The sequence below is a fragment of the Pterocles gutturalis genome, unplaced genomic scaffold (genome assembly GCF_000699245.1).
Source record: "Pterocles gutturalis isolate BGI_N339 unplaced genomic scaffold, ASM69924v1 scaffold21515, whole genome shotgun sequence".
Lineage (NCBI taxonomy): Eukaryota > Metazoa > Chordata > Aves > Pterocliformes > Pteroclidae > Pterocles > Pterocles gutturalis.
This window is the reverse complement of record NW_010146543.1, coordinates 1-21,515: the sequence shown is the minus strand read 5'-3', so window position 1 is coordinate 21,515 and position 21,515 is coordinate 1. Positions and strand designations below refer to the sequence as shown.

At 44.4% G+C, this 21,515-nt stretch overlaps 1 protein-coding gene across 1 annotated transcript in view; it reads left to right on the top strand.

Moving 5' to 3' along the window:
* Positions 1-19,222, top strand: part of LOC104470749 (scm-like with four MBT domains protein 2) — a gene marked incomplete at its 3' end in the record, with an annotated part of 66,352 nt that extends 47,130 nt beyond the window's left edge. Inside the window, exons 7-10 of the mRNA XM_010085785.1 lie at positions 9,702-9,803; positions 10,464-10,611; positions 15,472-15,554; positions 19,096-19,222. Coding sequence (XP_010084087.1) covers positions 9,702-9,803; positions 10,464-10,611; positions 15,472-15,554; positions 19,096-19,222 — 460 coding nt within the window. The remainder of the gene's footprint in view (positions 1-9,701; positions 9,804-10,463; positions 10,612-15,471; positions 15,555-19,095) is intronic.
* Between the last annotated feature and the right edge of the window lie 2,293 nt (positions 19,223-21,515).

Below are 21,515 nucleotides of genomic sequence, written 5' to 3'. Positions count from 1 at the left end.
ATGAATGAAGGAAAGACTTTAGGAGCCTATATGAGAATACACTTGTCTGATCTTACAAGATGAGCCAGTATTTGAATGTGGGACCTTCAAGGATAATCCCAGATCCCAGCAAAAAATGTTGAATCCAAAAATGTCTTTTCTTAATTTATTTTTTTTTTCACAAAACCAGTACAGAAATAATGTCTCTATATTGTGCCTGGGGCTCCATGCTACTGTAACTGTCATGTGTTAGATGAGATATAAAACACAGGGTTTGACAGCTGGCAACTGTTAAAGATCTTCTGGAAATGTTTGCTTTGGCGGACATGGTAAACTGCACACCGAGCAATTATAATATTATGTGTTTCCTGCATTTCTCTACAGAAATGCATCAGTGAGGAGTGTGTAACTGTGTGCTTGCTCCACAGACATGAGTGGTCCCTAGGGTTAGCCATGTGCGTGTTTGGCTGGATTATGACTTAGATTTCTGCTGTTCTTTGAGCTGTGCATGACTTTGGCAGTGTCACTGATGCACCATCAAACCAGTCCAAGGTGGTGGTGCTGGGAAAGCAGATTTGCATTTGTAGTGGGAGAAGTGGCTCCTCTTATGGGTCTGTCAGCCCATCGTTGCTGTTGGTGGTGATGCTCTTTGGTTTTGGTGTAATAGGGATTTGAGCCTATGTGTGGCAGTCTTTGGCAACAGGTCCAAAAATCTGCGAAAGCACGGCCCTGATCCCCTCTTGGCATACAAGGAGAGGGCAACAGACCACGTGAGCTGGTGGCAAAAAAATCAGAAGGAAGGCTGCAAACAGGATCTTCTTTTTTTTTTTTTTTCTTTTTTCTCCTGGTGCTATTTTACACTTGGCCATATGTTGAAAGTGTTTACAAAATGCTTTAGGATCTTTTGAGAAGGAACGTGATGTTCAACTGCCAGAAAATGCTGCTATTATATAGCTGCTAAACATAGTGTTTTACAAACTGCATCTCCTGGAATAAGTTTTTTTCTTTCTTCACAAAAGCTTTTTGCAACACACTCACTGTTTTGTCATTCCGTGCTTTTGAGAAAACATGTTGATCCTTAAAGACAACTAAAGGCAGACAGGATTTTCAAGGGTGTTTGAATAGTTTAGCATCACAAATTGTTCCAAAAGGGCACAACCCAAGGAGGTGTGCCCTTTGCTGTTTCTGCTCTGGTTTCAGGGTGCTGTAGGGATCCCTGATCGGTCATAAATGATGGCTTAGGCTTCAGAGTACACCTGAGAAAATGGCCAGGGCTTTGGGTATGAATAAAGGTGGCTGGGCTGTTACTGGGGCCTGTTTTCTGGTTCAGTGTGACAATATCAGTGGTTTGCTTCGGTGATGGCATTGATGGTGCTCTCTAAGAGAAAACCTTGCATCAGGACGTCAGACTCCAAACCAAGCACCTTCTAGCCCTAATATTTATGAATCAATGCTTTTTTTTTTTTTTTTGGAGTTAAAGCCCTGTAGAGTGGGTAAGATGAATGCTGGACACAGATTATGGGATTTAGTTTCCTAGAGAGAGGTAGATAGCATCCTGGGGATCTTCTCTGACATCCCACTGTGCTCCCCCTGGTCTCCTGTACCATACCTGTGGGTCCCAGGCAGATGTTGTGGATCCCCAGGTGTCTTTCAGCTCACCCCAGACAGCTCTGTTTGGGCAACTAAGTCCTACCCAGGATTTGGGGTGCTTATCATCTATTCCCGATTCCTTCCAATTGCTATAAAGTGGGTCCTGATGACTAACCTGGGTGGAACTGTCACCAGCCATATCCCTAACCCAAACTCTCCTTGAAGAGCACAGATGCTTAGGACAGAGAGGTGTTATCTAAGACAGGTGGCAATTCCTGATTTATAGCCTTTGGTCCCATTCCTCTTGTCTTCACCCTCTGGTTCTTCTTTCCTAAAGCTGTTGTTGTTTTTTTCCAGCTCAACATTGTTATTTCTCTGGCAAAAAAAGCTCTACGCTATGCCCAGCCCAGTGTGCTCCTACTTCTAACTGGAGCTTTTGGATATCTCCTGTAATCAGTAATAGTATTAATTAATGGTCAGATTAATGACATGGAAGGAATGAGTTGGGACAGATCTCTCCTAAGGAGAGCGATGGAGGGACCACCCCTCAGCCAGGCAAGAGCTGCCCCCTGAAATTCAGGAGGGAGTGGTGGTTCTAGTTCTGCGCTCAAAAGTATGAAGACAAGTATTAAACAGGACTCCTTCCCCCCGCTTTACAATATACTTTTTCCATCAGAAGAATTGTTCATTTTAATTGTAAGAGTAAGATGGACTACTTCTCCAAGCCTGATGTTTTCTTTTAAAAAGGAGGACAACATCTCTCAAAAGTTAATAAGCCCTTTGGGTGTTTTTGGGTCTTTTCTTCCATTATTTAGTATTCTCAAGAAGTTTAAGTGTAAGACAGAGAAACCCAAGGGTTACTTTCTGCTCAGAGGCCATCCTGACTTGAGTAGATGGATAGAGTTGAAGTCCAACAGGGTTTTTCTGTCTTCACCCCCTCTAATAGATGGACACATGTTGATGCAGTAGCTTAAAACAGACGTGCTTTTGGTTTCGCTTGGAAGCCAAACCCCAACATCAGCAATCCCCAGCTCCTCCATGCACCGATGGCTTGGCTGACCCTCGTTGCACATGCTGTGCTTTAATAACCCATGAGTAGCCATGTTGTTTGCAGGCTGCCAGATTATTTATATTCCATCTGTTCTTCCCTGTCCGTAGCACTCACCAGCCCTTCTCCCTGACTGCCATTTGCGTGGCTGGGAGATGTCCGTGGCATCCTGATCCCTCTGCTGTTTGGCTGCCTTTTGGCCCACTCCTGTCTCAGCTCGTTAAAGCCATTTATCTTTGTAAGACCTAATAACCATCATTAGGAGTATACCGCTAAGGTCCTTACAAACGTAGCTGCCTTCGTGGCTCTTGGGAGCAAGGATGGCTCTGTTATCAAAGGTGTCACTCAGGTAGAGATGGAGTCTGGCAAACGTAGCTGCCTTCGTGGCTCTTGGGAGCGAGGATGGCTCTGTTATCAAAGTGTCACTCAGGTAGAGATGGAGTCTGGCGGTCCCTCTGTGGACCAGGGAGAAGTTTTAACCTCTCTACAGCTTCCTCCTGACCATGGGCCTTGCAAGGAAATGGGTGAGGAGAGCATTCCAAGGAGGTGAGTGAAGCCAAGCCCTGAAATGCCCTGAGAGTCTATTTGGCAGCACCCTATGAAAGTCTGGATTGGAAGAGAAATGCCAGAGACAGTTCAAGCAAAGCAGATGGACTGAATGGGAACCAGGTCCCTCAGCCCTCCTCATCCCTCTGGCTGTACGTTTAGCATGTGTGGTTTTCTTTCTCCGTTACATGCTAGGGGTCTCTCAGGATGGTAAGAGGTTAGCCAAAGGGCCTGATCCAGCTTACTTACTGAATCCAGGCTTGGTGTCCAGGAGAGTTTGTGCGTGACGACCTGAGCTCTTGGCTCCCGCACCTTTGGGCATGGCAGTGTTTTCCATGGAGAGGGGCTGATGTGCGTCTGCAGACAGAGTCTGCGGCCATGTAGGGGTTGGGTGATACCTAAAAGTCATCTGTCTGAAGGTGGGTGATATTTCCCCAAGAAAACAAAGGCCAGATGTGGTCCTTTTTTTCAGCAGGGTGGTTGCAGCCCATGGTGTACGCTGAATTTGTTCTGATCCTCTACCAAATTCCCCTTGATTTCTGCCATGACATTACGGAGGGCAGACTCGATCCAAATAAACACCTGTGAGGACTCAGTCCCTCTTCATGGCCGAGGTACTTACTTAGGGGTGTGAAAAGAGACACTGATGGTTTCACTTTGAGCACTCAAGTTGGTGTTCCCCCCTTTGTCTTCCTTTCCACTGGACTTTCCCACCTGTGAAATGGGACACATACATGTGACACAACAAGGATTCATTAATGAATGATTGTGGAGTGATGTGGCAGTCCTGAATGCTGCAAGACATTAAAAAAACCCAAACAAAACCAACCCAAAACCAGCAAACAAACACAAAAAAAACCCCAAGTGTGTGCATATCTGTCTCTTTTACCTCTGCTGCCTGGGCTGCCACTGCCCAGGCGAATCAAAGCAGGCGCTGCGTAGGAGGGGAGCTTTGCCCTAATGCCATCTGCGGCGGGCTGAGCCATACGGAGAAGGTGTATTTGGATTTAGACCGGCTACTCTGCAATGTTGCTGTTTCTATGGTAACTATTTTTTATTCAACAAGAGGAGCTTAAAATCTGTAGGGCTAAATTCGATCGTAGGCAGAAGCATTTTCAGTTTTTAAGGGGCTGTTCAGTAGGTGCCATTCGTAGCCGGCTCTTGTGCTCATTATTTCAGGGTCACAGTATCTCTAAAGCTTCCCTCGCAACACCCTTTCCTCTTCATCCCACCCCGCATTTCTACATTTTGGTTTTCTTGTGTCTGTACTTGTCAAACCAAGGGACAATTTACTTGCGTTGCATCTTACCGGAGGATTTTTTGTCTCCCTGCAGAGAGTGTGTCTTTAGGGAAAATTGCTCCATGTTTAGCAAAGGAAGTTGATGAATCGCAAAACAAGACCAATTCATCTGCAAAGAAAGCAGAGGATTGCATTGGGGAGGGTTTCTTTATTTATTTCTTTTTGCTCAATTAAAAAACAAATGCCGGATTCCTGTAGAGGCAGTTTAACCACTCCTATTACTGTGTTTGTGACTGGTTACCACACATGAGGTTTGTGATTAAAATTGGGCTATTAGAAGCAGCCAGTTTCTTGGAGAATTAGAGAAAACACTGGGGGAAGCGATTTCTTTGAAAACAAAAACTGAATCAAATAATATGTTTCCAATCATAGCAGATGGGGCCCACTTCTTCTGTGTCTTTCAGTAGGGTAAACCAGGAGAGATGTGACTGAAGGCAATAGCATCTCATACTGTTACAGTTGGTGAGGATTAAAGGAGGCTCCTGTCAATCATTTATTAAATGCTCAGTGTTTCTAATCAGCCTCTCAACTTTGCAGCTTTTCAGCGTTCGGACTTAGTTCTGAATTTTGCACAAAGATGACACACGTTTTATCATTGGTGTGAATCTGACTATCCTGGACCAAAAGAGCCCTGACTTTTAGGATATCTGAAAATTAGAGGGTAAATTAGAGCCTTTTCCTTTTATCTAGACACTGCGTAAGCTGCTGGGTTTACGATGAGATGACTCCAGTGTTCTATCTTGAGCAGAATGGGCTAAAAATTAGCATTGGTGTCCCTGCCCATGGCAGGGGTTTGGAACTTGATGATCTTTAAGGTCCTTTCCAACCCAAACCGTTCTATGATTCTATGATTTAACTATCAGAAGATAATGCAAATGACTTCTTTTGGAGTAGAAATACTCAGAAGCCAGATTTAGCAAGGCACCAGAAAGGGCAAATTACTATGATGATTTTGAAGTATACCTTTTTGAGTTCAAGACCTAAAGCCAGTGCTTAGTGACTCTTTCTTTAGGACTTAAGCATGTCACCCACATAGGTACTTCCCTAAAGCTTGTCTGCATCCTTAAGAGTCTAAATACTTCTGTAAATCTGTTTATGTGTCTCTTTTGGAATGATATTTAGGCTCCCAAGTCACCTGACGGTTTTGAAATCTGCATTGCTAGTGGCTCCTTAGATTATTATACAACTCGTTCAGTAAAGAAGAGGGTTGGGAATTAGGAGCCTGGTTCTCTTCCCAGCACCATTGTTCTTTGACTTTCAGACGTTCCATCTTTCAGCCCTACAGGTGATGCTGGTAGCAAGGAGCTGTTACAAAGCCCATCAGTATTTCTGCGGGAGGGTTGCAGAAGCACATGCTGTATGAAGGCAGATGTGTATCAAAGTGGGGCTGTCTTTCAGGTGGCCCGGAGGGTCCCAACCCGTGCACGCTGGCAAATTTGCAAATGGAGACTGCTCTAAAACTGTTGAGTGTGGGGCCGAGTTTAATTGCTTCTTGGGGTTTGTAGCGAGAGCTGTGACAGCTCTGGCTTTCTCCAGTGGGTTTGGGCTGTAAGTGAGAGACGCTCAGCGGAGGGTTATGCAATTTTCCATTCATTACCCATGAGTGCTGTCGCGGGCTGTAATCCATCACGTTAGGGATTGTGACCCTTTGAACGAGCGACTGTGGTGCTCGTACTGTGTTAATTCGTTGTACTTTCCGTGGTGTGATTTTTCACTTTGCTGTAAGGGACTCTTCTGCATCCTTTTGGATTGTTGATCCAGCTTAACTGCTCGCCAGCAGTCAGAGGGTATTTCCATCACCCACTTTGGGCTTGTGAACCCTGAGTCAGGCAATCTGCTGGTGTAAATCTGTGTGGTCAGTCGGGCTGCTCCTGGGAAGCATTGACTGTCAACAGGAGTAAAGGTTCACCACGCACGAGGTTATAAAATGCTACAACCAGTCAAAAATATTCTGTCTCTTCATCTGCATTTCAAAGAAAATTGAAACTTGGAGAAGTTGCTAGAAAATAATGGCTGGTGAAATCCTCGTAGGTAGCTTTGAATGCCATGAAATAGTGGTAAAGGGTCGGGTTCTGCCACCCATAATCATTTCAGGCGTTTCTTTTGCTTGGCTGCGGAGCCTGGTGGGGACTAGTGGAAATTCTTACCCCTCCAGTCCTCTTCTTGTAGCTGCTTTTATTAACCAGGCGCCTTTCCTGTCAATGTGAATAAAGGGAAGAGAGAGCAGTTCATTATCCAGTGTATCACTTTGAGTCTAATACTAATTAAAAGCTTTGCCTTCACTTCTGTCGAACCTATTCTTAGAAATTATGTAAATTAATTGGAGTTTTGAAGAGGAGCATATGCCAAATCCTAAGTAATTCCCTTCTGGCTGAGGCAACTCCAGCACTGGAACTGGAGAACGGCACCAGGATCTTTTTTTTCTTTTGTGGCTGCAAAAGTCTAAGGCTGCTTTGGTAAATTTTTGTGCCTCTCTTTAGCAAATATACGAGAGAGATCAAATATCCAGACCCTGACCATTTGCCAGAGAGGTGCAATACAAAGGCTTTTTCTCCATGAAAGCTTTTCCATCTCAAAAATGACATTTAACACAGACAAGCTTTTTTACTTCCGCAGCCCTTCTCCAAACAAATGTACGCTCCTGCTTCAAAGGGGATTTTGACCCTCAAAAAGGAGACATACCTGAGATCCCATGAACTCCTCTTGCGAGTTCACTCTTGCTATTAATTTATCAGGGAAGTTGTTTACACGCTACACTGAATGAGAAGGGAGATTTGATCCTAAGGTGCATAGCGTGAGGAGAAAAGGGGATATGTTTTTGAAATAAAATAGCTTTAAATGTTATTACCTTCCTCCCCGCCCCCCCCCCCCCAACCTAATTATTTTTTTCCCCTTGAAAAAGGCCAAAAGAAATAGAAGGAGAAGAACAAAAGAAGCTGATTCAAATAAAAGTGAGAAGCAATATATTTTGGTCTCGATATATTTTGGTCTCAATATATTTTGGTCTCAATCAACAAATCACTTAAAGTTGATGAAACTGCTTGCATGTTTGAAGATAAACATGATTAAGTACTTTGGTGGATCTTGGCTTATTATATATTGAAGCTGGATCTGAGCGTGAGTTGAATCCTGGAACTTTTGATGGGAAGATGCTGCAGTGTGAGCTTGCTTCCAGATGTACATTTTGCAAAGTTGCCTTTTCTTTACAACCTCACCCTAAGGACTAAGAGACGCCGGTTGTGGATCCTCATGCACGAGGAGGCAGCCCTCCAGTCCAGATGCTTTTTGCCTTTGGAGATTTGAAGTTCAGTGCTAGGAAGGTCTGATTTTTACAGCCACCATCTTTTCCCAGCTGGAGCCTTTTCAGTAGTAAGGATGGTGGTTCTGATTCTATGATTCTGTGATGACCTGTCCATCCAGTGCATCCCTGGTAGAATCACAGAACGGTTTGGGTTGGAAAGGACCTTAAAGATCATCCAGTTCCAACCCCCCTGCCATGGGCAGGGACACCTCCCACTAGCCCAGGTTGCTCAAAGCCTCATCCAGCCTGGCCTTGAACCCCTCCAGGGATGGGGCATCCACAAGGAACCAGATTCTCTTTCCTGGTTCAGACTCCTATTCAATGAAACATTCTCTGTGTAAAGCTGCTAGAAATGGTCTCCTGTCTCTCTGGGGCTTTAATGATATGGAAGCCGCTGCCAGTAAGCAGAAGTATGGCTGGTGGTTATGCTACACCATAGGATGCCCAGAGTCCTGAATGTCTGCTCCTTCCTCAGCCGTTAGTTCAGTGGGATTTGGGCCATTATTGCTAAATCTTCCTCAGTTGTCCCATCAGTATATACTTAAGCTGTGAGACTAAATCCATTATGATTTTTTTTTACTGCTTTTTGGTTCTGACATAAAAGGCTCTGTAACATTGCAGGTTGGCAAGATGAAAACGACAATTCATTTAGCTGTGGTTGGAGCCTGTAAAAATCCTTATCTCTAATGGCAGCAGGGATGTGAGATCCTTTTTTGCAGGAATGTGAGATCCCAAAATAGAAGTTGTTAAGTCTACAAGCGAAGACAGTTCTTGGGAAAAGAAAGCACAATGACATACAACTGCGGATCAATAGAATATCATTTTAGAACAAGAATACAACATGTAGCAGTGAATGTAGATGGGAATGACAGTGCTAGCCACTTATTAGATAGCAAGCTTTCTGTGTGTATTTTGGAGTTGTCTGAATGTGTGCGTTAAATATAGCATCATCTCTTTTTGTGTTTGTACTGGCTAATGCACAGATGGTTTAGAAATACTGTGGGATGTTTTTGTCGAGTTAACACAAAATATGATCATTACTCTGGAATTAGGATGCCAACCTATTAGACAGGGGTCATGAGAGATGGAGTGTATTGATGTTAAATACTAAACTGATGGCAAATCAGGGAGTTGAACCTGGTTTGCTTCTGAGTTTTCGGACTGCATCCTGCTGCCATCCCCAAAGCTGCTGTGTGCAACCCTCTGGGTGTAGCTGGGCGAAAGTGTTGCAGTGGGCAAGTGCTTGAACAGTTGCATGTTTTCCCACCATCATGGTATCTTCTTGCCCACATTTTTGGTCTGAGTTAATTGTTTGGGCCTTAGTCCACTTTTAATCTCCTGGCTGGAGAAAACACCATTCCATCTTGCAGTACGTGGAAACCAGCTGAGGTCCTCATTTTGGTGCCCTGCAGGAGCTGGACATCCATCAGGGTAGATCAGGGCCATCCTGAGTTGTTTGCATCTATGTTGTGCATTACCCTGGGGGACCTCAGACTGAGTCCTGACACTCTAGACCTTTAGTTTCTCTCAGATGGTGGTGACTGTTGGAGGTGAAGAGGCTCTGCCCAGGGGAGATTTTCAAGTCACCATTTCTTCGACAGGTCCTCATTTTGGTGAGCATGATCTGCTTGTTGACGGAGTTCCAAGTTAGATGTTGCTGATGAGATGGATGCACATTGTGCTTTAGATATGACAGGCTTGGTCCTGCAGATCTGTCCTCTAGAAGCCAAGTTGTTCCCTCTTTTTCTGTGGTTGGGCTGGCGTGAAGAGAACATAGGACCAGCAGTGCTCAGTTGTAGCGGGGAGTCAATCTGTTAATTACCTAAGTGACAAAACCTGCATGAACACATTTCAAGTAGATTTTCAAATGTATCAACCTCTCCTTGGTGGACAGCAGTGACACACTGTGTGTTCCTCTTCCCCATCTCTTCCTACAGGACCATGCTGATTTGCGAAACCACTTCTTCACTGTGGGGATGAAGCTGGAGGCGGTGAATATGAGGGAGCCGTTTCATATCTGTCCTGCATCAGTGACCAAGGTGAGCTCCCAGAAAGTAGGGCTGAAAAGGGTCTGATTAGGAACCTCTTCCTGATTTCCACCGTATTTAAGAAAACCCAAGAGTGGTGCTTCATTGGCTGGAAAAACATGGAGAGAGATGTTTAAAATCCATGGATGTTCCTGATGAATGAATTGTTTCTGTCACACAAGCATCACTAAGTGACCATATATGGCCCTAGATCCAATGGGGATGAGCGTGTCCATCTACCACTTCCATGCAGAAAAAGGGAATCCCTCTTTTATCCCTGTCTCCTCTCCATGTATATATATTTCCCTGCACATCTGGGAAACCTTTTGAAACAAAACAGCTGGATGGAGGGGGTACCTGGATATTTAATCCATACTCTCAAAGGCAAGAGAGGGGAAGGCTGTGGGACCTCCAGGATCACCTCCAGTCCCTGCTCACCTAGGGGCACACTGAGTGACCCTGAACTCCAGTGCTTTCCCTTGCCTCAGTTTACCCAACTCTAAAACTCAAGCTTTGATCTCTTTGGTAGAAACATTTTGATGATTAGTGTTAGATGAGAGTGGGTTATTTTCAGGAGTCTTTCCAGGCCCTGGCTGTTTCAGCTTTCTCCATTTCCTAATGTTACAGCAAATTTAACTTTGGATTTTTGTTTTCTTCTTTTTCATCCCTTAGGTTTTTAACAATCATTATTTACAAGTGACCATTGATGACTTGAGACCTGAACCCAGCAAAATCTCCATGCTTTGCCATGCGGATTCCTTAGGGATCTTGCCAATACAGTGGTGCCTTAAAAACGGAGTCAATCTCACACCTCCCAAGGGTTCGTATGCCTTCACCGTGATTTGCAGGTTCCCTCTGAAGGAAGTTTACCTCTTCTTATTGCCTTTAAAACCATGATGCTGTTCACCATAGAGCATCACCCTGAGTATCTCGAGACAGAGTAGCTCTCTGGAGTCACCGGGGCTGTTCTGACTCATACCACCACGTGAGCATCTCTGCAAAAAAACAGTGGTGGACTGATGTCCAAAGCCTAATGAATTCCTGTAAAATGCATCTTAGCGATGCTTTGTCTGCGTAGAGAGCAAAAGGAGCATTGAAAGTCATGTCATGCTAGAGGCAAACCAGGCATCTCCCTGTGACATCCACCTTGGTACAACGCCGAGGCCAAGCAAAGCTTCTAAATCTAAAAGTCTAAACTCACAGCTGCCTGCCCAAGAGTGTGTAGGCATTTCTTTAGCTGTCTCAGAAAATCCCAGGTGAGGGCAAATTGCGAGCAGTGGTTCAGGTCAGAGCCAGGAGAAACAGCCTCCAACCGTGCTATTTCCCAGCTTCGTAGCAGTGCAGTTAATTACTTGCGATTTCAGACAGCCACCTGTGGTGTCCTACCAATATTTCTTCACTTGCATAATGCATTGGTTCTCTGGAATTTGTAGATTTTTGAAGCTGGCTGGGATGTTGACCCTTTGCCAAAAGCTGGTGTTTCTTGGGGGAAAAAGAAATGCCTCAAAAAAACCCCAACAAACTCACAGAGTTTTGTGCGTGCAGATTTGTTTTGATTATGGAAAAAGTATGTTGCTGCCAAACCTAGGGAAGTGAAGGGTTATTCCCCACCAGATTCAGAGTCCTCTTATGTATATCCAGACTGTCTCTTCAAAAGATGTAATTTGTAATTCCCATCAAAGTCCTGGAGTCCTGTGCGTGCAGCTGCATGCAGAGCATCCGTGATTACTCTGTTGCTTTTACTGAAATAAATGGGCTGTCTGGATGCTTCAGCTCCCTCCTGCTTAAATCCAGGTGTAGTGATAATGCCTGTGTAAGCGCTCACTGATATTGGCCAGAAGAGTTGCTAAAAATGAAAATAAATGGAATGTTTTGGTTTTTCCACCCCAAATTCACATGCAGCTTCCCCCAGGCCAGCTAATTAACTAAAGTAGACCACAGGCAAGACGTTTCTCTTAGGGTCATGGCCTGATAATTTCCAATCCGTGCTGGTACAAAGCTTGTCTGAGATGGTGTTTTACAGGTCAGGTGCATGCAAACTCTCTTTTAGATGCCCGTGTTTTTAGAAGTGCCTGTAGCCTCCATCATATGGATATTTCTCAACTTGTCCAGTAAAGTCAGAGGGGCAAGTAGGTATCTGGTGTGGTGTCTGATGACTGGGGTCTGCCTGGGCTCATGAGAAGGTGAAGGAACTCTCTCCTCATTCCCCTGATAAAAATAAAATCCTCTTTCTGTTGTGAGATCAGAAATCCGAGAGGGAAGCTATTAAAAGGGCATAAGCCAAGTGGCAGGTAGATCCATGTTATATATTGCCGTATTTCTTATATTGTGTGAGGGATGCATGCCCAAACTGCATCTTAGCACCTGTGGTGTCAAAAACCTCTTCCATTGGCAGACACGCTCTTTGGGTCACTGAAATATAACCAGATATCAAAACAATTTATTAAAAAAAAAATAATCACAAACCACCAAAAACCAAGCAGAGGGAAAGTGAAAAGCATCAAAACCCCCATTGAGGGGGTCTTCTCTGAGCAGAAAAATATCAGCTTTGGATAAAGAAGTAACCAGGACTGATGGGAGAGGGCTGCAATGCTGTGAAAGCGAGGAAGGCTGTGGTGTGAGCTGGCTGCTGGTGAGCAGGTCTGCAGAAGGAGGAGAAAATCCCACCATTTCCACCCAAATCACCAGACAGCTTTGCCTGCCCTGGGGTGTCCAGAATTGCCCCTTCTCACGCCAGATTTGACCAGCCTCCTGCTTTCCCAGTGCTCACTCATTCCTGACCAACATCACCATTAAGAGAGAATATTTTGACAATATTTCGTCATGACTCTCCCTGTTGAAAGGCAAGAAGATCCCATGGAGCAAAAGAACAATGGCAGAAGTCCTTTTGTCAAAAGAGTTTCTTTGCTCTATTGTATTTCAGTGCTTGGTTTTTTTGCTTAATTTGTTGTTGACATGGAGGTTCCCTGATTTTAAAGTGAACTGATTTTATTTCATCAGAACAACGTGCCAGTTTAGGGTATTTGGGTTCGGAGTCCTTTATTTCTCTGATATCCATTCTCTTGCCTTTTTGCCCATCAGGCCTTTGTAGAAGCCAAACTTACAGTAGATGAGTCGTGAACAGGAGGTGCAAACATTTGCTGCTAGAAATACAGAGCAGTATTTTCCTGTACAGTGCCAAAAATGAATATCCATTTACTGCTGCTGTATAAACATTGAACAAGCGCTGTTTATGTTTATTAGAGCTGGATTTATAGACCACTTCCCTTTACAGTAACAACCATGGTTCCTTTTTATGAGCTATTAAGAAGGGTAAAACCCTTTCAATAGTGCTCCTAGTTGTAAGGATTGCAAAGGAAATGCCACTTCCAAAACCTCCAACTCATTTGTATTGTTGTATTTGCTTCTGACTGAAGTGCTGGGCTCTTGTGCTGAGAGTCAAGGTAGAAAACACAAGGAGTTTTACATGCATGGGGATCATGCAAGCGAAGCTTTGAACGTTATTACTTGGGCTGAGCCTTAAAGGATAACAGTATGTCAGTGCCATGTGCTAATGGAAATACACATTTAGCTTATGTTGTGGTGCTCCATGGAAAGGCCATCTACAGGTCTAGGATTGTTTGAAGCTGGTTCCTGAGTATCATCCTCATTGGGTTGATGAAGTGAGTTATGGCAAATGCTCTAGCTGCTCTCCTGGGTTTTGTTCATGCTGAAGTCTACAGCAAAAGGTCTTCCAACAATTTCAGTGATGCAGGGCCAAGCCAATAGATGGTTGTGTGGTGGTTTTTCCATCCACTCTGCCAAGATTTTGCATAGCTTGGAATTAAAATTCAAAACCTGTCCATAAGCAGGCTTTTGGGTCTCTGGGGACACTGTGCTCTGGCAGATGAGGTGGACCCCAGGGGATTCAATGTAGACAGCTGTGCTGTGACTGTCCTCACCTGAGCCCATCACTGTAGCTGCTTCTGGAGTCAATGGAGGGCGAGAGGGACTTTCACAGGGCAATTCTGCTCCTTCTGCAGGAGGACAGACAGACGACCTCTAGATCTGCTTGTTTCTCCATTGACTTTAGGGAACCCAGGGTGACAGGCACAGCTATAAGCATCTCCACTGCAAAAATCTGCACGCAATCAGATGAATCCCCTTCTGATGTGATGTGCACTTCTCCTCATGTTTTCCATTTCATTTTACGAAGCTGGAAAGTTTCTGGTAAACAAATAATTGGAGAGCAAGAAGGAGATGGAGAAAAAGCAGAAAGAAAATACTGTTGCAGAAATTGGTTGTTAAAACCAGCGCAAGGTTATTTCTTTTTTGTATGACGAACATTCTCTATAAGTAATTGCCTGTTTTTACTTCCCTGTGCATGTTTATTTGTGTCTTTCCAATTATTATACACTTTGATGCCCCATGGAGACAGGCACCTTTTAGGGCCCTCTCTGCTCAAGGCTTTATCTCATTAGTTTATTTGTCATATATGCAGTTTTTAGGATTAGAAGTTCCTCTTATCCCAGGTATTTGCATCTTAGCAGGATGTTGGGACTTTATTTGTAAAATTTTTACCTCCTTTTTTGGATCTGGGTGGCCAAAAGATGACTCCACTCAGTATTCCAGTCCCTTTCTTGCCTACAAAAAAATTTCACAATTTTCATTGTCATAAGTGTTTCATTCCCATCTGATCTAGTGAAATGAGGCCAGGCTGAGATGCGAGGCAGGGAGATGGAGGGGAGAATTTGGCCTCTAGATGATTCCCGAAACTTTCCAGTGAGAGTAGTTCTGCAGTAGCATTGTTACACTATCGACAGTATCATCACAGGGTCCTGGACAGGATTAGCACTCACTGGTTTCAAGCACCTTAAAACCAGGCTGAGGCAGATGAAAAAACCCCCAAAGCACACAAAAAAAAAAGCAGCAAAACCCCTCTTTCTGTCCCTAAATAGCCTAAATAGCCAGGTAAGAAGAATAGATGAGCAGAAGTCTGTTTTGTCTCTCTTTGACGGGACTGTTAGAGATGCCCATATAAATCAAAGTTGCTCTCCTTTCTGTCCTAGAAGTAGAGGCTGAAGGGATCATCTGGCTGCTGAGACGTTAGTCTGGGAGCTGGGAAATCTGGGTTCATTTTCTTGCACTCCTCCAGATTTCCATACAGCCTTGGATAACATGCTTACTATGATGGGATTCAGACCACATATGTGGAACTGCTGGAAAGTCATTCACATAGGGTACACCCATGTCAATGAAGAGGGAATAGAATTTATTTCATGCTTTGAGGGAGAGGATGGATCAGCTTCTGATTGTCCTCTCCCTGTCCACTGCTGAGGGACTCTTGATGTCCAACTTGTGACAGCTAAACAAAGGAGAAAAAAGTCCTTATTAAAGCCTTTCAGATGCTCACAGGAAAGGGAAAATCAAGAAAACAAGTATGTTTTATTGCTTTTTAATGAAGATACGGAGTTTTCAAAGTGAAATGGAGAAGGTGTGCGAGTGGGGGCTGGAGAAGCTTTGGCATTGGCTCTCGTGGGGTACAAAGGCACCCAGAGAACGTGCCCGCTGATCCTGCGTGGTTCACTGAGGTGGGATGGGGTGCTGAAACACAAACAGTAGACTCCTTGGAGCCCATTTCATGCTCTCGCTCAGGTGTGAAATGGTGGCTGATGGCATTTTCTGTTTTGTCACCCTGTAGGTTACTCTGGCCAGGACTTTGACTGGGCAGACTACCAGAAGCAGTGTGGAGCAGAGGCAGCGCCTCACCTCTGCTTCAGAAACGTAAGTTCTCTTTTTGTCTTTGCCATCGCTCCTGTCCATCCATGTGAAACAAAATAGCTTGCACAGAAAAGCTGCAGCAAGGCTTTGAGAGGTTCCTCCAGACCAGCCTGAGGCTGTCTTAGGAAGGAAGCTGGAAAACTGCTTCAGGTCTCCATCCCTAAAAGAGAAAAAAATGTTATCTTACCATTGTCTTTATCTGATTCATTTAGGTTTCCTGTTCTTCATCTCCCCTCTGATTTTGTACAGCACCTAGCACCAGAAGGATCTCTGACCATTACAAGTAATTCAAGTGCTATTGAAAAAGCATACACTGGGTAAAAAAAAAAAAATGCATTATATCATCTGTCCCTTTCTACATGTTGGGTGTTTTCTCTGGCTTCCAAAGGGACACATTTAACCCAACCAAATGCATGTAAAAGCAAGGATTGAAGCTGTTGAGCTCAAGAGTGTAAGAAAAGTGATGAACCCACATGGATGCTCTGGTCTTTGGGACAGTTCATGTGCTTCCTTGAGACAGCAACAGCGATGTGAGAATGAGCAGCAGGAGGCCATCAAGATTCAGGAATTTGGAAACAGTCTTTTGCAGGCTGTATTGTGGCAATGACAGTCTGGCATGGCTCGATCCAACAGGTATTCATGAAAGGCAGATGTAGCCTTCTGCTTTTTCCAGTAACCCGATGCTCTTCTTCATGCGTCCATCAACTGATGGAAGTTGAGATCCCATCAATAACTGAGAATGTGGTGGTACCTAAAATGAGCGCAGAAGGGTTTGCAGAGTACAGCGGTGTTGTGAGCAGTGGAGAAGCAGGTTCCTCTGGGAGTTACTTTCACTGTGCTCAGCGGTCATGAGACCGGGGCGCAGGATGTTTATCAAAAGCAGAATTCAGACAGTTTCCCAAGAGACTAGCCATGTTTTTGCATGGTGTGTGGGAACCTGTGAAATTGTCTTCCTCATTCATGTGTGGTGGGCCCACAGGCAGCCTGGCTTGAAACAGAGCTTTGATGGTGAATTGATGAGTTTGAACACTTTTTGTTGATGAATTCAGAAAACCTGTATCATCAACAGAGTTCGGCCTGGGAATCAAATCAGAGTTAGGATTTCTTTGCCCCATTTACTGTGCAATCCTATACAAAACCCCCTGCCTCAAGGGACTTTAAGCAAAGATTTCAGAAAGTGCTGAGGGAAGCTGGACAATGCTGCATCACACCAATACAGTGGGTCAGCTGCTGTATTTCTTCATTTCTGCAAGCACACCTCCCTTTTCTTTGTATCTCTTTTCGTTTTGTCAAATAATGGATCTGTGCTCTCAACACTGGACGCCTTGAGTCTCTGCGTAATATCCTCCGAAGATTAAATCAGGTCTAAGAACTTTTTTCCTTTTGTTTTTTTTTTTTTTTTTTTGAGGAAGCATTCATCAGATGAACATATGTCTGTTATTCTTTCACTCTTGATAACACAGTTCTCTGCAGAGATGTAATCTCGCTGTTGTCCCTTGCACAGCCTCCCTGGCAGGTCGGTCCATTTGTTTTGTGGCTGCGAGCGGCTCTTTGATAGAAGCTGTATTGCAAGCACATCTTCCACCTCGTGCAGCCAGACGTGGTGCTGGAAGTGGATATGCTGTAACTGTTTCCCCGGGGGGGATATTTAACAAGGAGAGGCAGTTATGAAATGGATTGACATGACCAAATGCTTAGTAAAATAAACTCCCAGCTAACTGTTTTGTCGTTGATTCTGTATAAATTAGCCTCCAGCACCGAACTGCAGTGAAAGGAGCCCGTGTGATGATAAATGGCGTTTCCTTGTTAGGCAATATAAAAGGCATTTAAACAAACTGACCTGGCTTTTCTGCAGTCGTGGCCATTGGCAGCTTTTACAGGGTGAAGCTGCTCTGTGTGCTGAGCAAGGCTGCTGACAGTCCAAGCAACATTGGAGACTAGGAGCATGTTTGTGGAAGGCTTCTTGATGAAAAAAAAAAAAAGACCAAATCCAGAAGTTTTCAGTCTCACAAAGAGCTAATTGTTCAAGGTGAAGTTGCTCATGGTCCTAGGTGCTGTACAAGTGGCAGAAGGGTTGTATTTGAATCTGGCTTCCAGTTGCTCCACTTGGGGTTGCTGGATGAGAGTTTGCTGTCATTTTGAGTCGGCGACAGTTATTACCCATCCTAATTGTTATTAGCCAAAATCTCAGCTGAGAAGGGGAATCTTTTTGTGCTACTGCGTGCAAACGTTGAAATGCAGGCACTCACAGCTGATGGAACAAATAGGATGGAGGGGAGGAAGATGCAAGGAAAGGAAGCTATGGTGTGGCCACAGGTATTGCATCTGTGCATTTTAGGGATAGTGGTGGTGGGGATGTTGGGAAGGGACTGAGCATAAGTGAAAGGAGAGGGGACACTGGAAGGGACAGAGGGTAAGGATGAAAGCATGTGAGGAGTAGCTTGAGGCTTGGCTTGTGAAGAAAGTTTTTGGGGAGGCTTTTAGGGTCTTGGGCTTGGCATCCCCTGCAGCAGCTACAAAGTGGAGCTCTGGTTGTTATGCTAGGGGTGAGCCTGCTGCTCTCACGTGCCAAACCAGCCTCAGGATGAAGCGGTTTGCTGAGGCACACATTAGTCTACAGCAGTGGTACCCGAGTGATTTGAACTGCAGTTTCTCTCAGGCTCCCAAACACGTAGTGCAGTGGGGGATGCTGCATCCTCTCTAACCCATGACCTCACATTCTGGTCCTGTGTTTCTTATTTGGAGTGATGACCACTCATTTGGGGATCATTGCTGTAGTATTTGGTCTGACTTTGCCTTCACTGGAGAAGAGTGGGACAGCAGTGGGGGCCTCCGATAATCCATGAAAGACCTGTTTCTTTGGTGCTGTATTTAAGCATGCAGAAGTATTGCTGTAGCAGTAAACCCAACTTGGCTCTGTCTACACCCAGCTGCAGCTAGTGAACTTGTATACCTGAAGTCTACAGAGAGGACCTTGTACATTGATCTTAAATACTCCATGAAGGAATCAAGTAATCAGTACTGGAATAGGTTACTCAGATTTCTCCAGCCTCAGTCAGCTTGGGCAACTGAATATGTGAAGAAGTATCTCTGGTCTCAGGCAAGATGGGTCATTTGTTTAAAAGGTTTCTCCTAGCAAGGTGAGAGATGCTCAAGCTCATCAGATTTGGGAACCCTCTGTGTAATTTCCCGTCAACAATGGTGCACAGCAAATGCATCACTAGCAAGCATTCAAATACACTTGGACCTGGTGTGGAGTAACCTCCTCTGAGAGGAGGAATTCCTCTGAGAGTTAGGAATCTCTGAGAGTTAGGAATTGGCATAAACCATGAATTACATTGCTTCCTGTTTTTTTGCCATCATTGTTTTTTCATATAGATGTCCAGGGCAGCTCCATTTTCAATCTGGATGCCTGTATGGTCTTGAGTCTGTCCTGGACTTCCAGTGCAAACCATGCTAGATTTACGCTTCCCGGTGGAGAGCCTAATTACAGTCATGCAGTGCTTCAGTGCCGTGCTTCAGTGTTGGTCCTTGCTTCTTTCAGACATCCTTCAGCCGTGGCTTTACTAAGAACATGAAGCTGGAGGCAGTGAACCCCAGGAACCCTGCAGAGATATGTGTCGCTTCTATCACCTCAGTTAAAGGACGGTTAATGTGGCTTCACCTTGAAGGTATGTGCTGTAAAGGCTGCTTGTGTTTGCCTGGCTCACTCAAACACTCTCTTAATTTTGTCCTTCATCCTCTTCACAAACAGGCTTTCTCCAGCCCTTCCTTTTTATACACGTTGACCAATAATATGTTATAAAGAGTTATCTTTCCCTGCTCTCTCCCTGTGGGAGCCACAAGACCTTCCACCCTCGCATCCATGTGGACTCTATCAGTGTGATCTCCATTGATGATAGAAACCTCCTCACTGTCATCATGATACATCTCCATCCTGGGAATGGAGGTTTTGCCTCACTTGTGTGGCTGAGATTTCCCCTGTGATTCCCAATGCACTCGCATGGCACCTCCCCCCTGCAACCAACCTTCCTTCCTTCCTTCCTTCCTCTCCTTTTTTTCATCTAGGTCTGTGAAATTTATGCAATATATGCTGCTCCTCACCATGACCATCGCACACTCACATCACTCCTCCCTGTGATGGTGTAATTATTTCCTGCATTGATCTAAGAGAGCTCTTGCAGGCAAAGCCGTCACCCCATGGAGAACACCACCGCTGTACAAGCAGTATTAGGAGAGTGCTGAAAAACTAGCAGAGCATAATTCCATATAAAACCTTCCATTTCCACCTTTCTTGAAATGAGGTATAGATGAGCTCATTTTTTATGTGGTTTTGTTCTTGGGAGTTTCTTTCTCAATTCATCTGGGCAAGGACTTCTTAAGTAAGTGTAATTTTGAACAAAGCCAGGATTCTTCTTATTACTTTAAAAATAGTGTTATTTGTAAAGTCACAGAGAGCAAAAAGCCATGCTTATTTAAGTGTTTTGATAGGCACTGTGATAAACCATAAAATTATTGTAGCATCTATCATTGTCATGATGTTTTATTTTTTACCCATCAAGATAACATGCTATTGTTTGAAGCTACTGGCTTCCTCTGTAAGGCAGAGAAGAATTTCAGTTTCTCTCTAAAATCAGTAGTAATTGGGTCAGCATTAACTAAGAATGTAATATGCTTCTTTGCTTTCTTCTGGAGAACCATGAAAATATCAAAGGCACTTCTGGTGGCCCATAGTCCTGATGAATGCATAAGGCAGATGTGCTGTCCCTTGTGTGCCAACCTTGACACAGTCAAAAAGCAGCATCTTGCTGGAACTCTCCCATTTGAAAAATAAAATGCATTTGGTTAAACTACCATAATGGTTCAGGGAGATGTGGTGGTGCAATACCTCCACCCGTTTGATGGCAATCACATGCTGACAGACACATACTGTGCAGCTCTGCTTATACATTTCTGGTAGATGCCACGAGATGTTTCAAAGCATCCCTGGGAGACTGGGCTGATGAAAGCATGGCATCTCTTGAACGCCTGCTACGTACAACCACAAGAAATACAATGGCACGTTGTCTTAGTGAGCTGGGAGGAAAGCAAGGCATAGCCATATTTGGAGCTCAGGGGGTAGTGCATGTTGTTGGTATCCCAGACTCCTAAGAGTAAGAAAGAATGGAGAGAAATGAAGCTTGTGCTCGGCTCCAGGTTACAGAGTTGCCCTGCAGAGAGCAGAATCGAAAGGAAACGGAGCAAGTCTTGCCTTTGGTAAAGTCAGTGATGCCTGCTTGCTCTGTGGAAGCTCCGTAGCAGGAGGTAGGAGGGAGGACAGGAGTCACCCACAGCTTTTCTGGTGGCCCATGGGGTCAGTATGCTGGCTTACAAGGAATTCTTCTGAAGTGTTAAAACCGGACTGCTGTTAAGATTGTTTCTGCAAAAGCAACGTGAACCCTCGTTCTCAGAGATTAGTGCAGGTTTATTTTGGCCCTTTCAGGGTAGACAGTTAGGAAAGAGTTAATGTGAGTGCAAAACATAGTTGAGCACACAATTTCAGGAAAGGACACAGGAAGAGGGGTTGCAACAAGGGGTTCTTGAAGAAATCCCATGTGAGATGAAGTTCTCAAACCTGATCTGTACAAAAGGCCACCTTCCCTCCTCTGCAAGGTGCTGAGCTCTCAGGATTAGGGGGCTGGAAGATAGCAGAAGCCAGATTGGTACTAACTGTATTGCTTTATCATCACCTGGCACATCACCTTCAGCATCGTACTGCATTGATTAGAATAACCCAAGAGGTATTGCAGGGTCTGACAATGTGCAGTGCAATTTGTACAAGACGAAGGGTCTCTAATCAAAGCTCTTAAAGCTAGTAAAAATATTGTCAGGTAGCTCAAAGTACCTCATTTGTGCTAGCAGCTTGCAATATAAGACCTTATAAAATACAAATATAAAACAAAATTTTATAATAATATAAAAAAT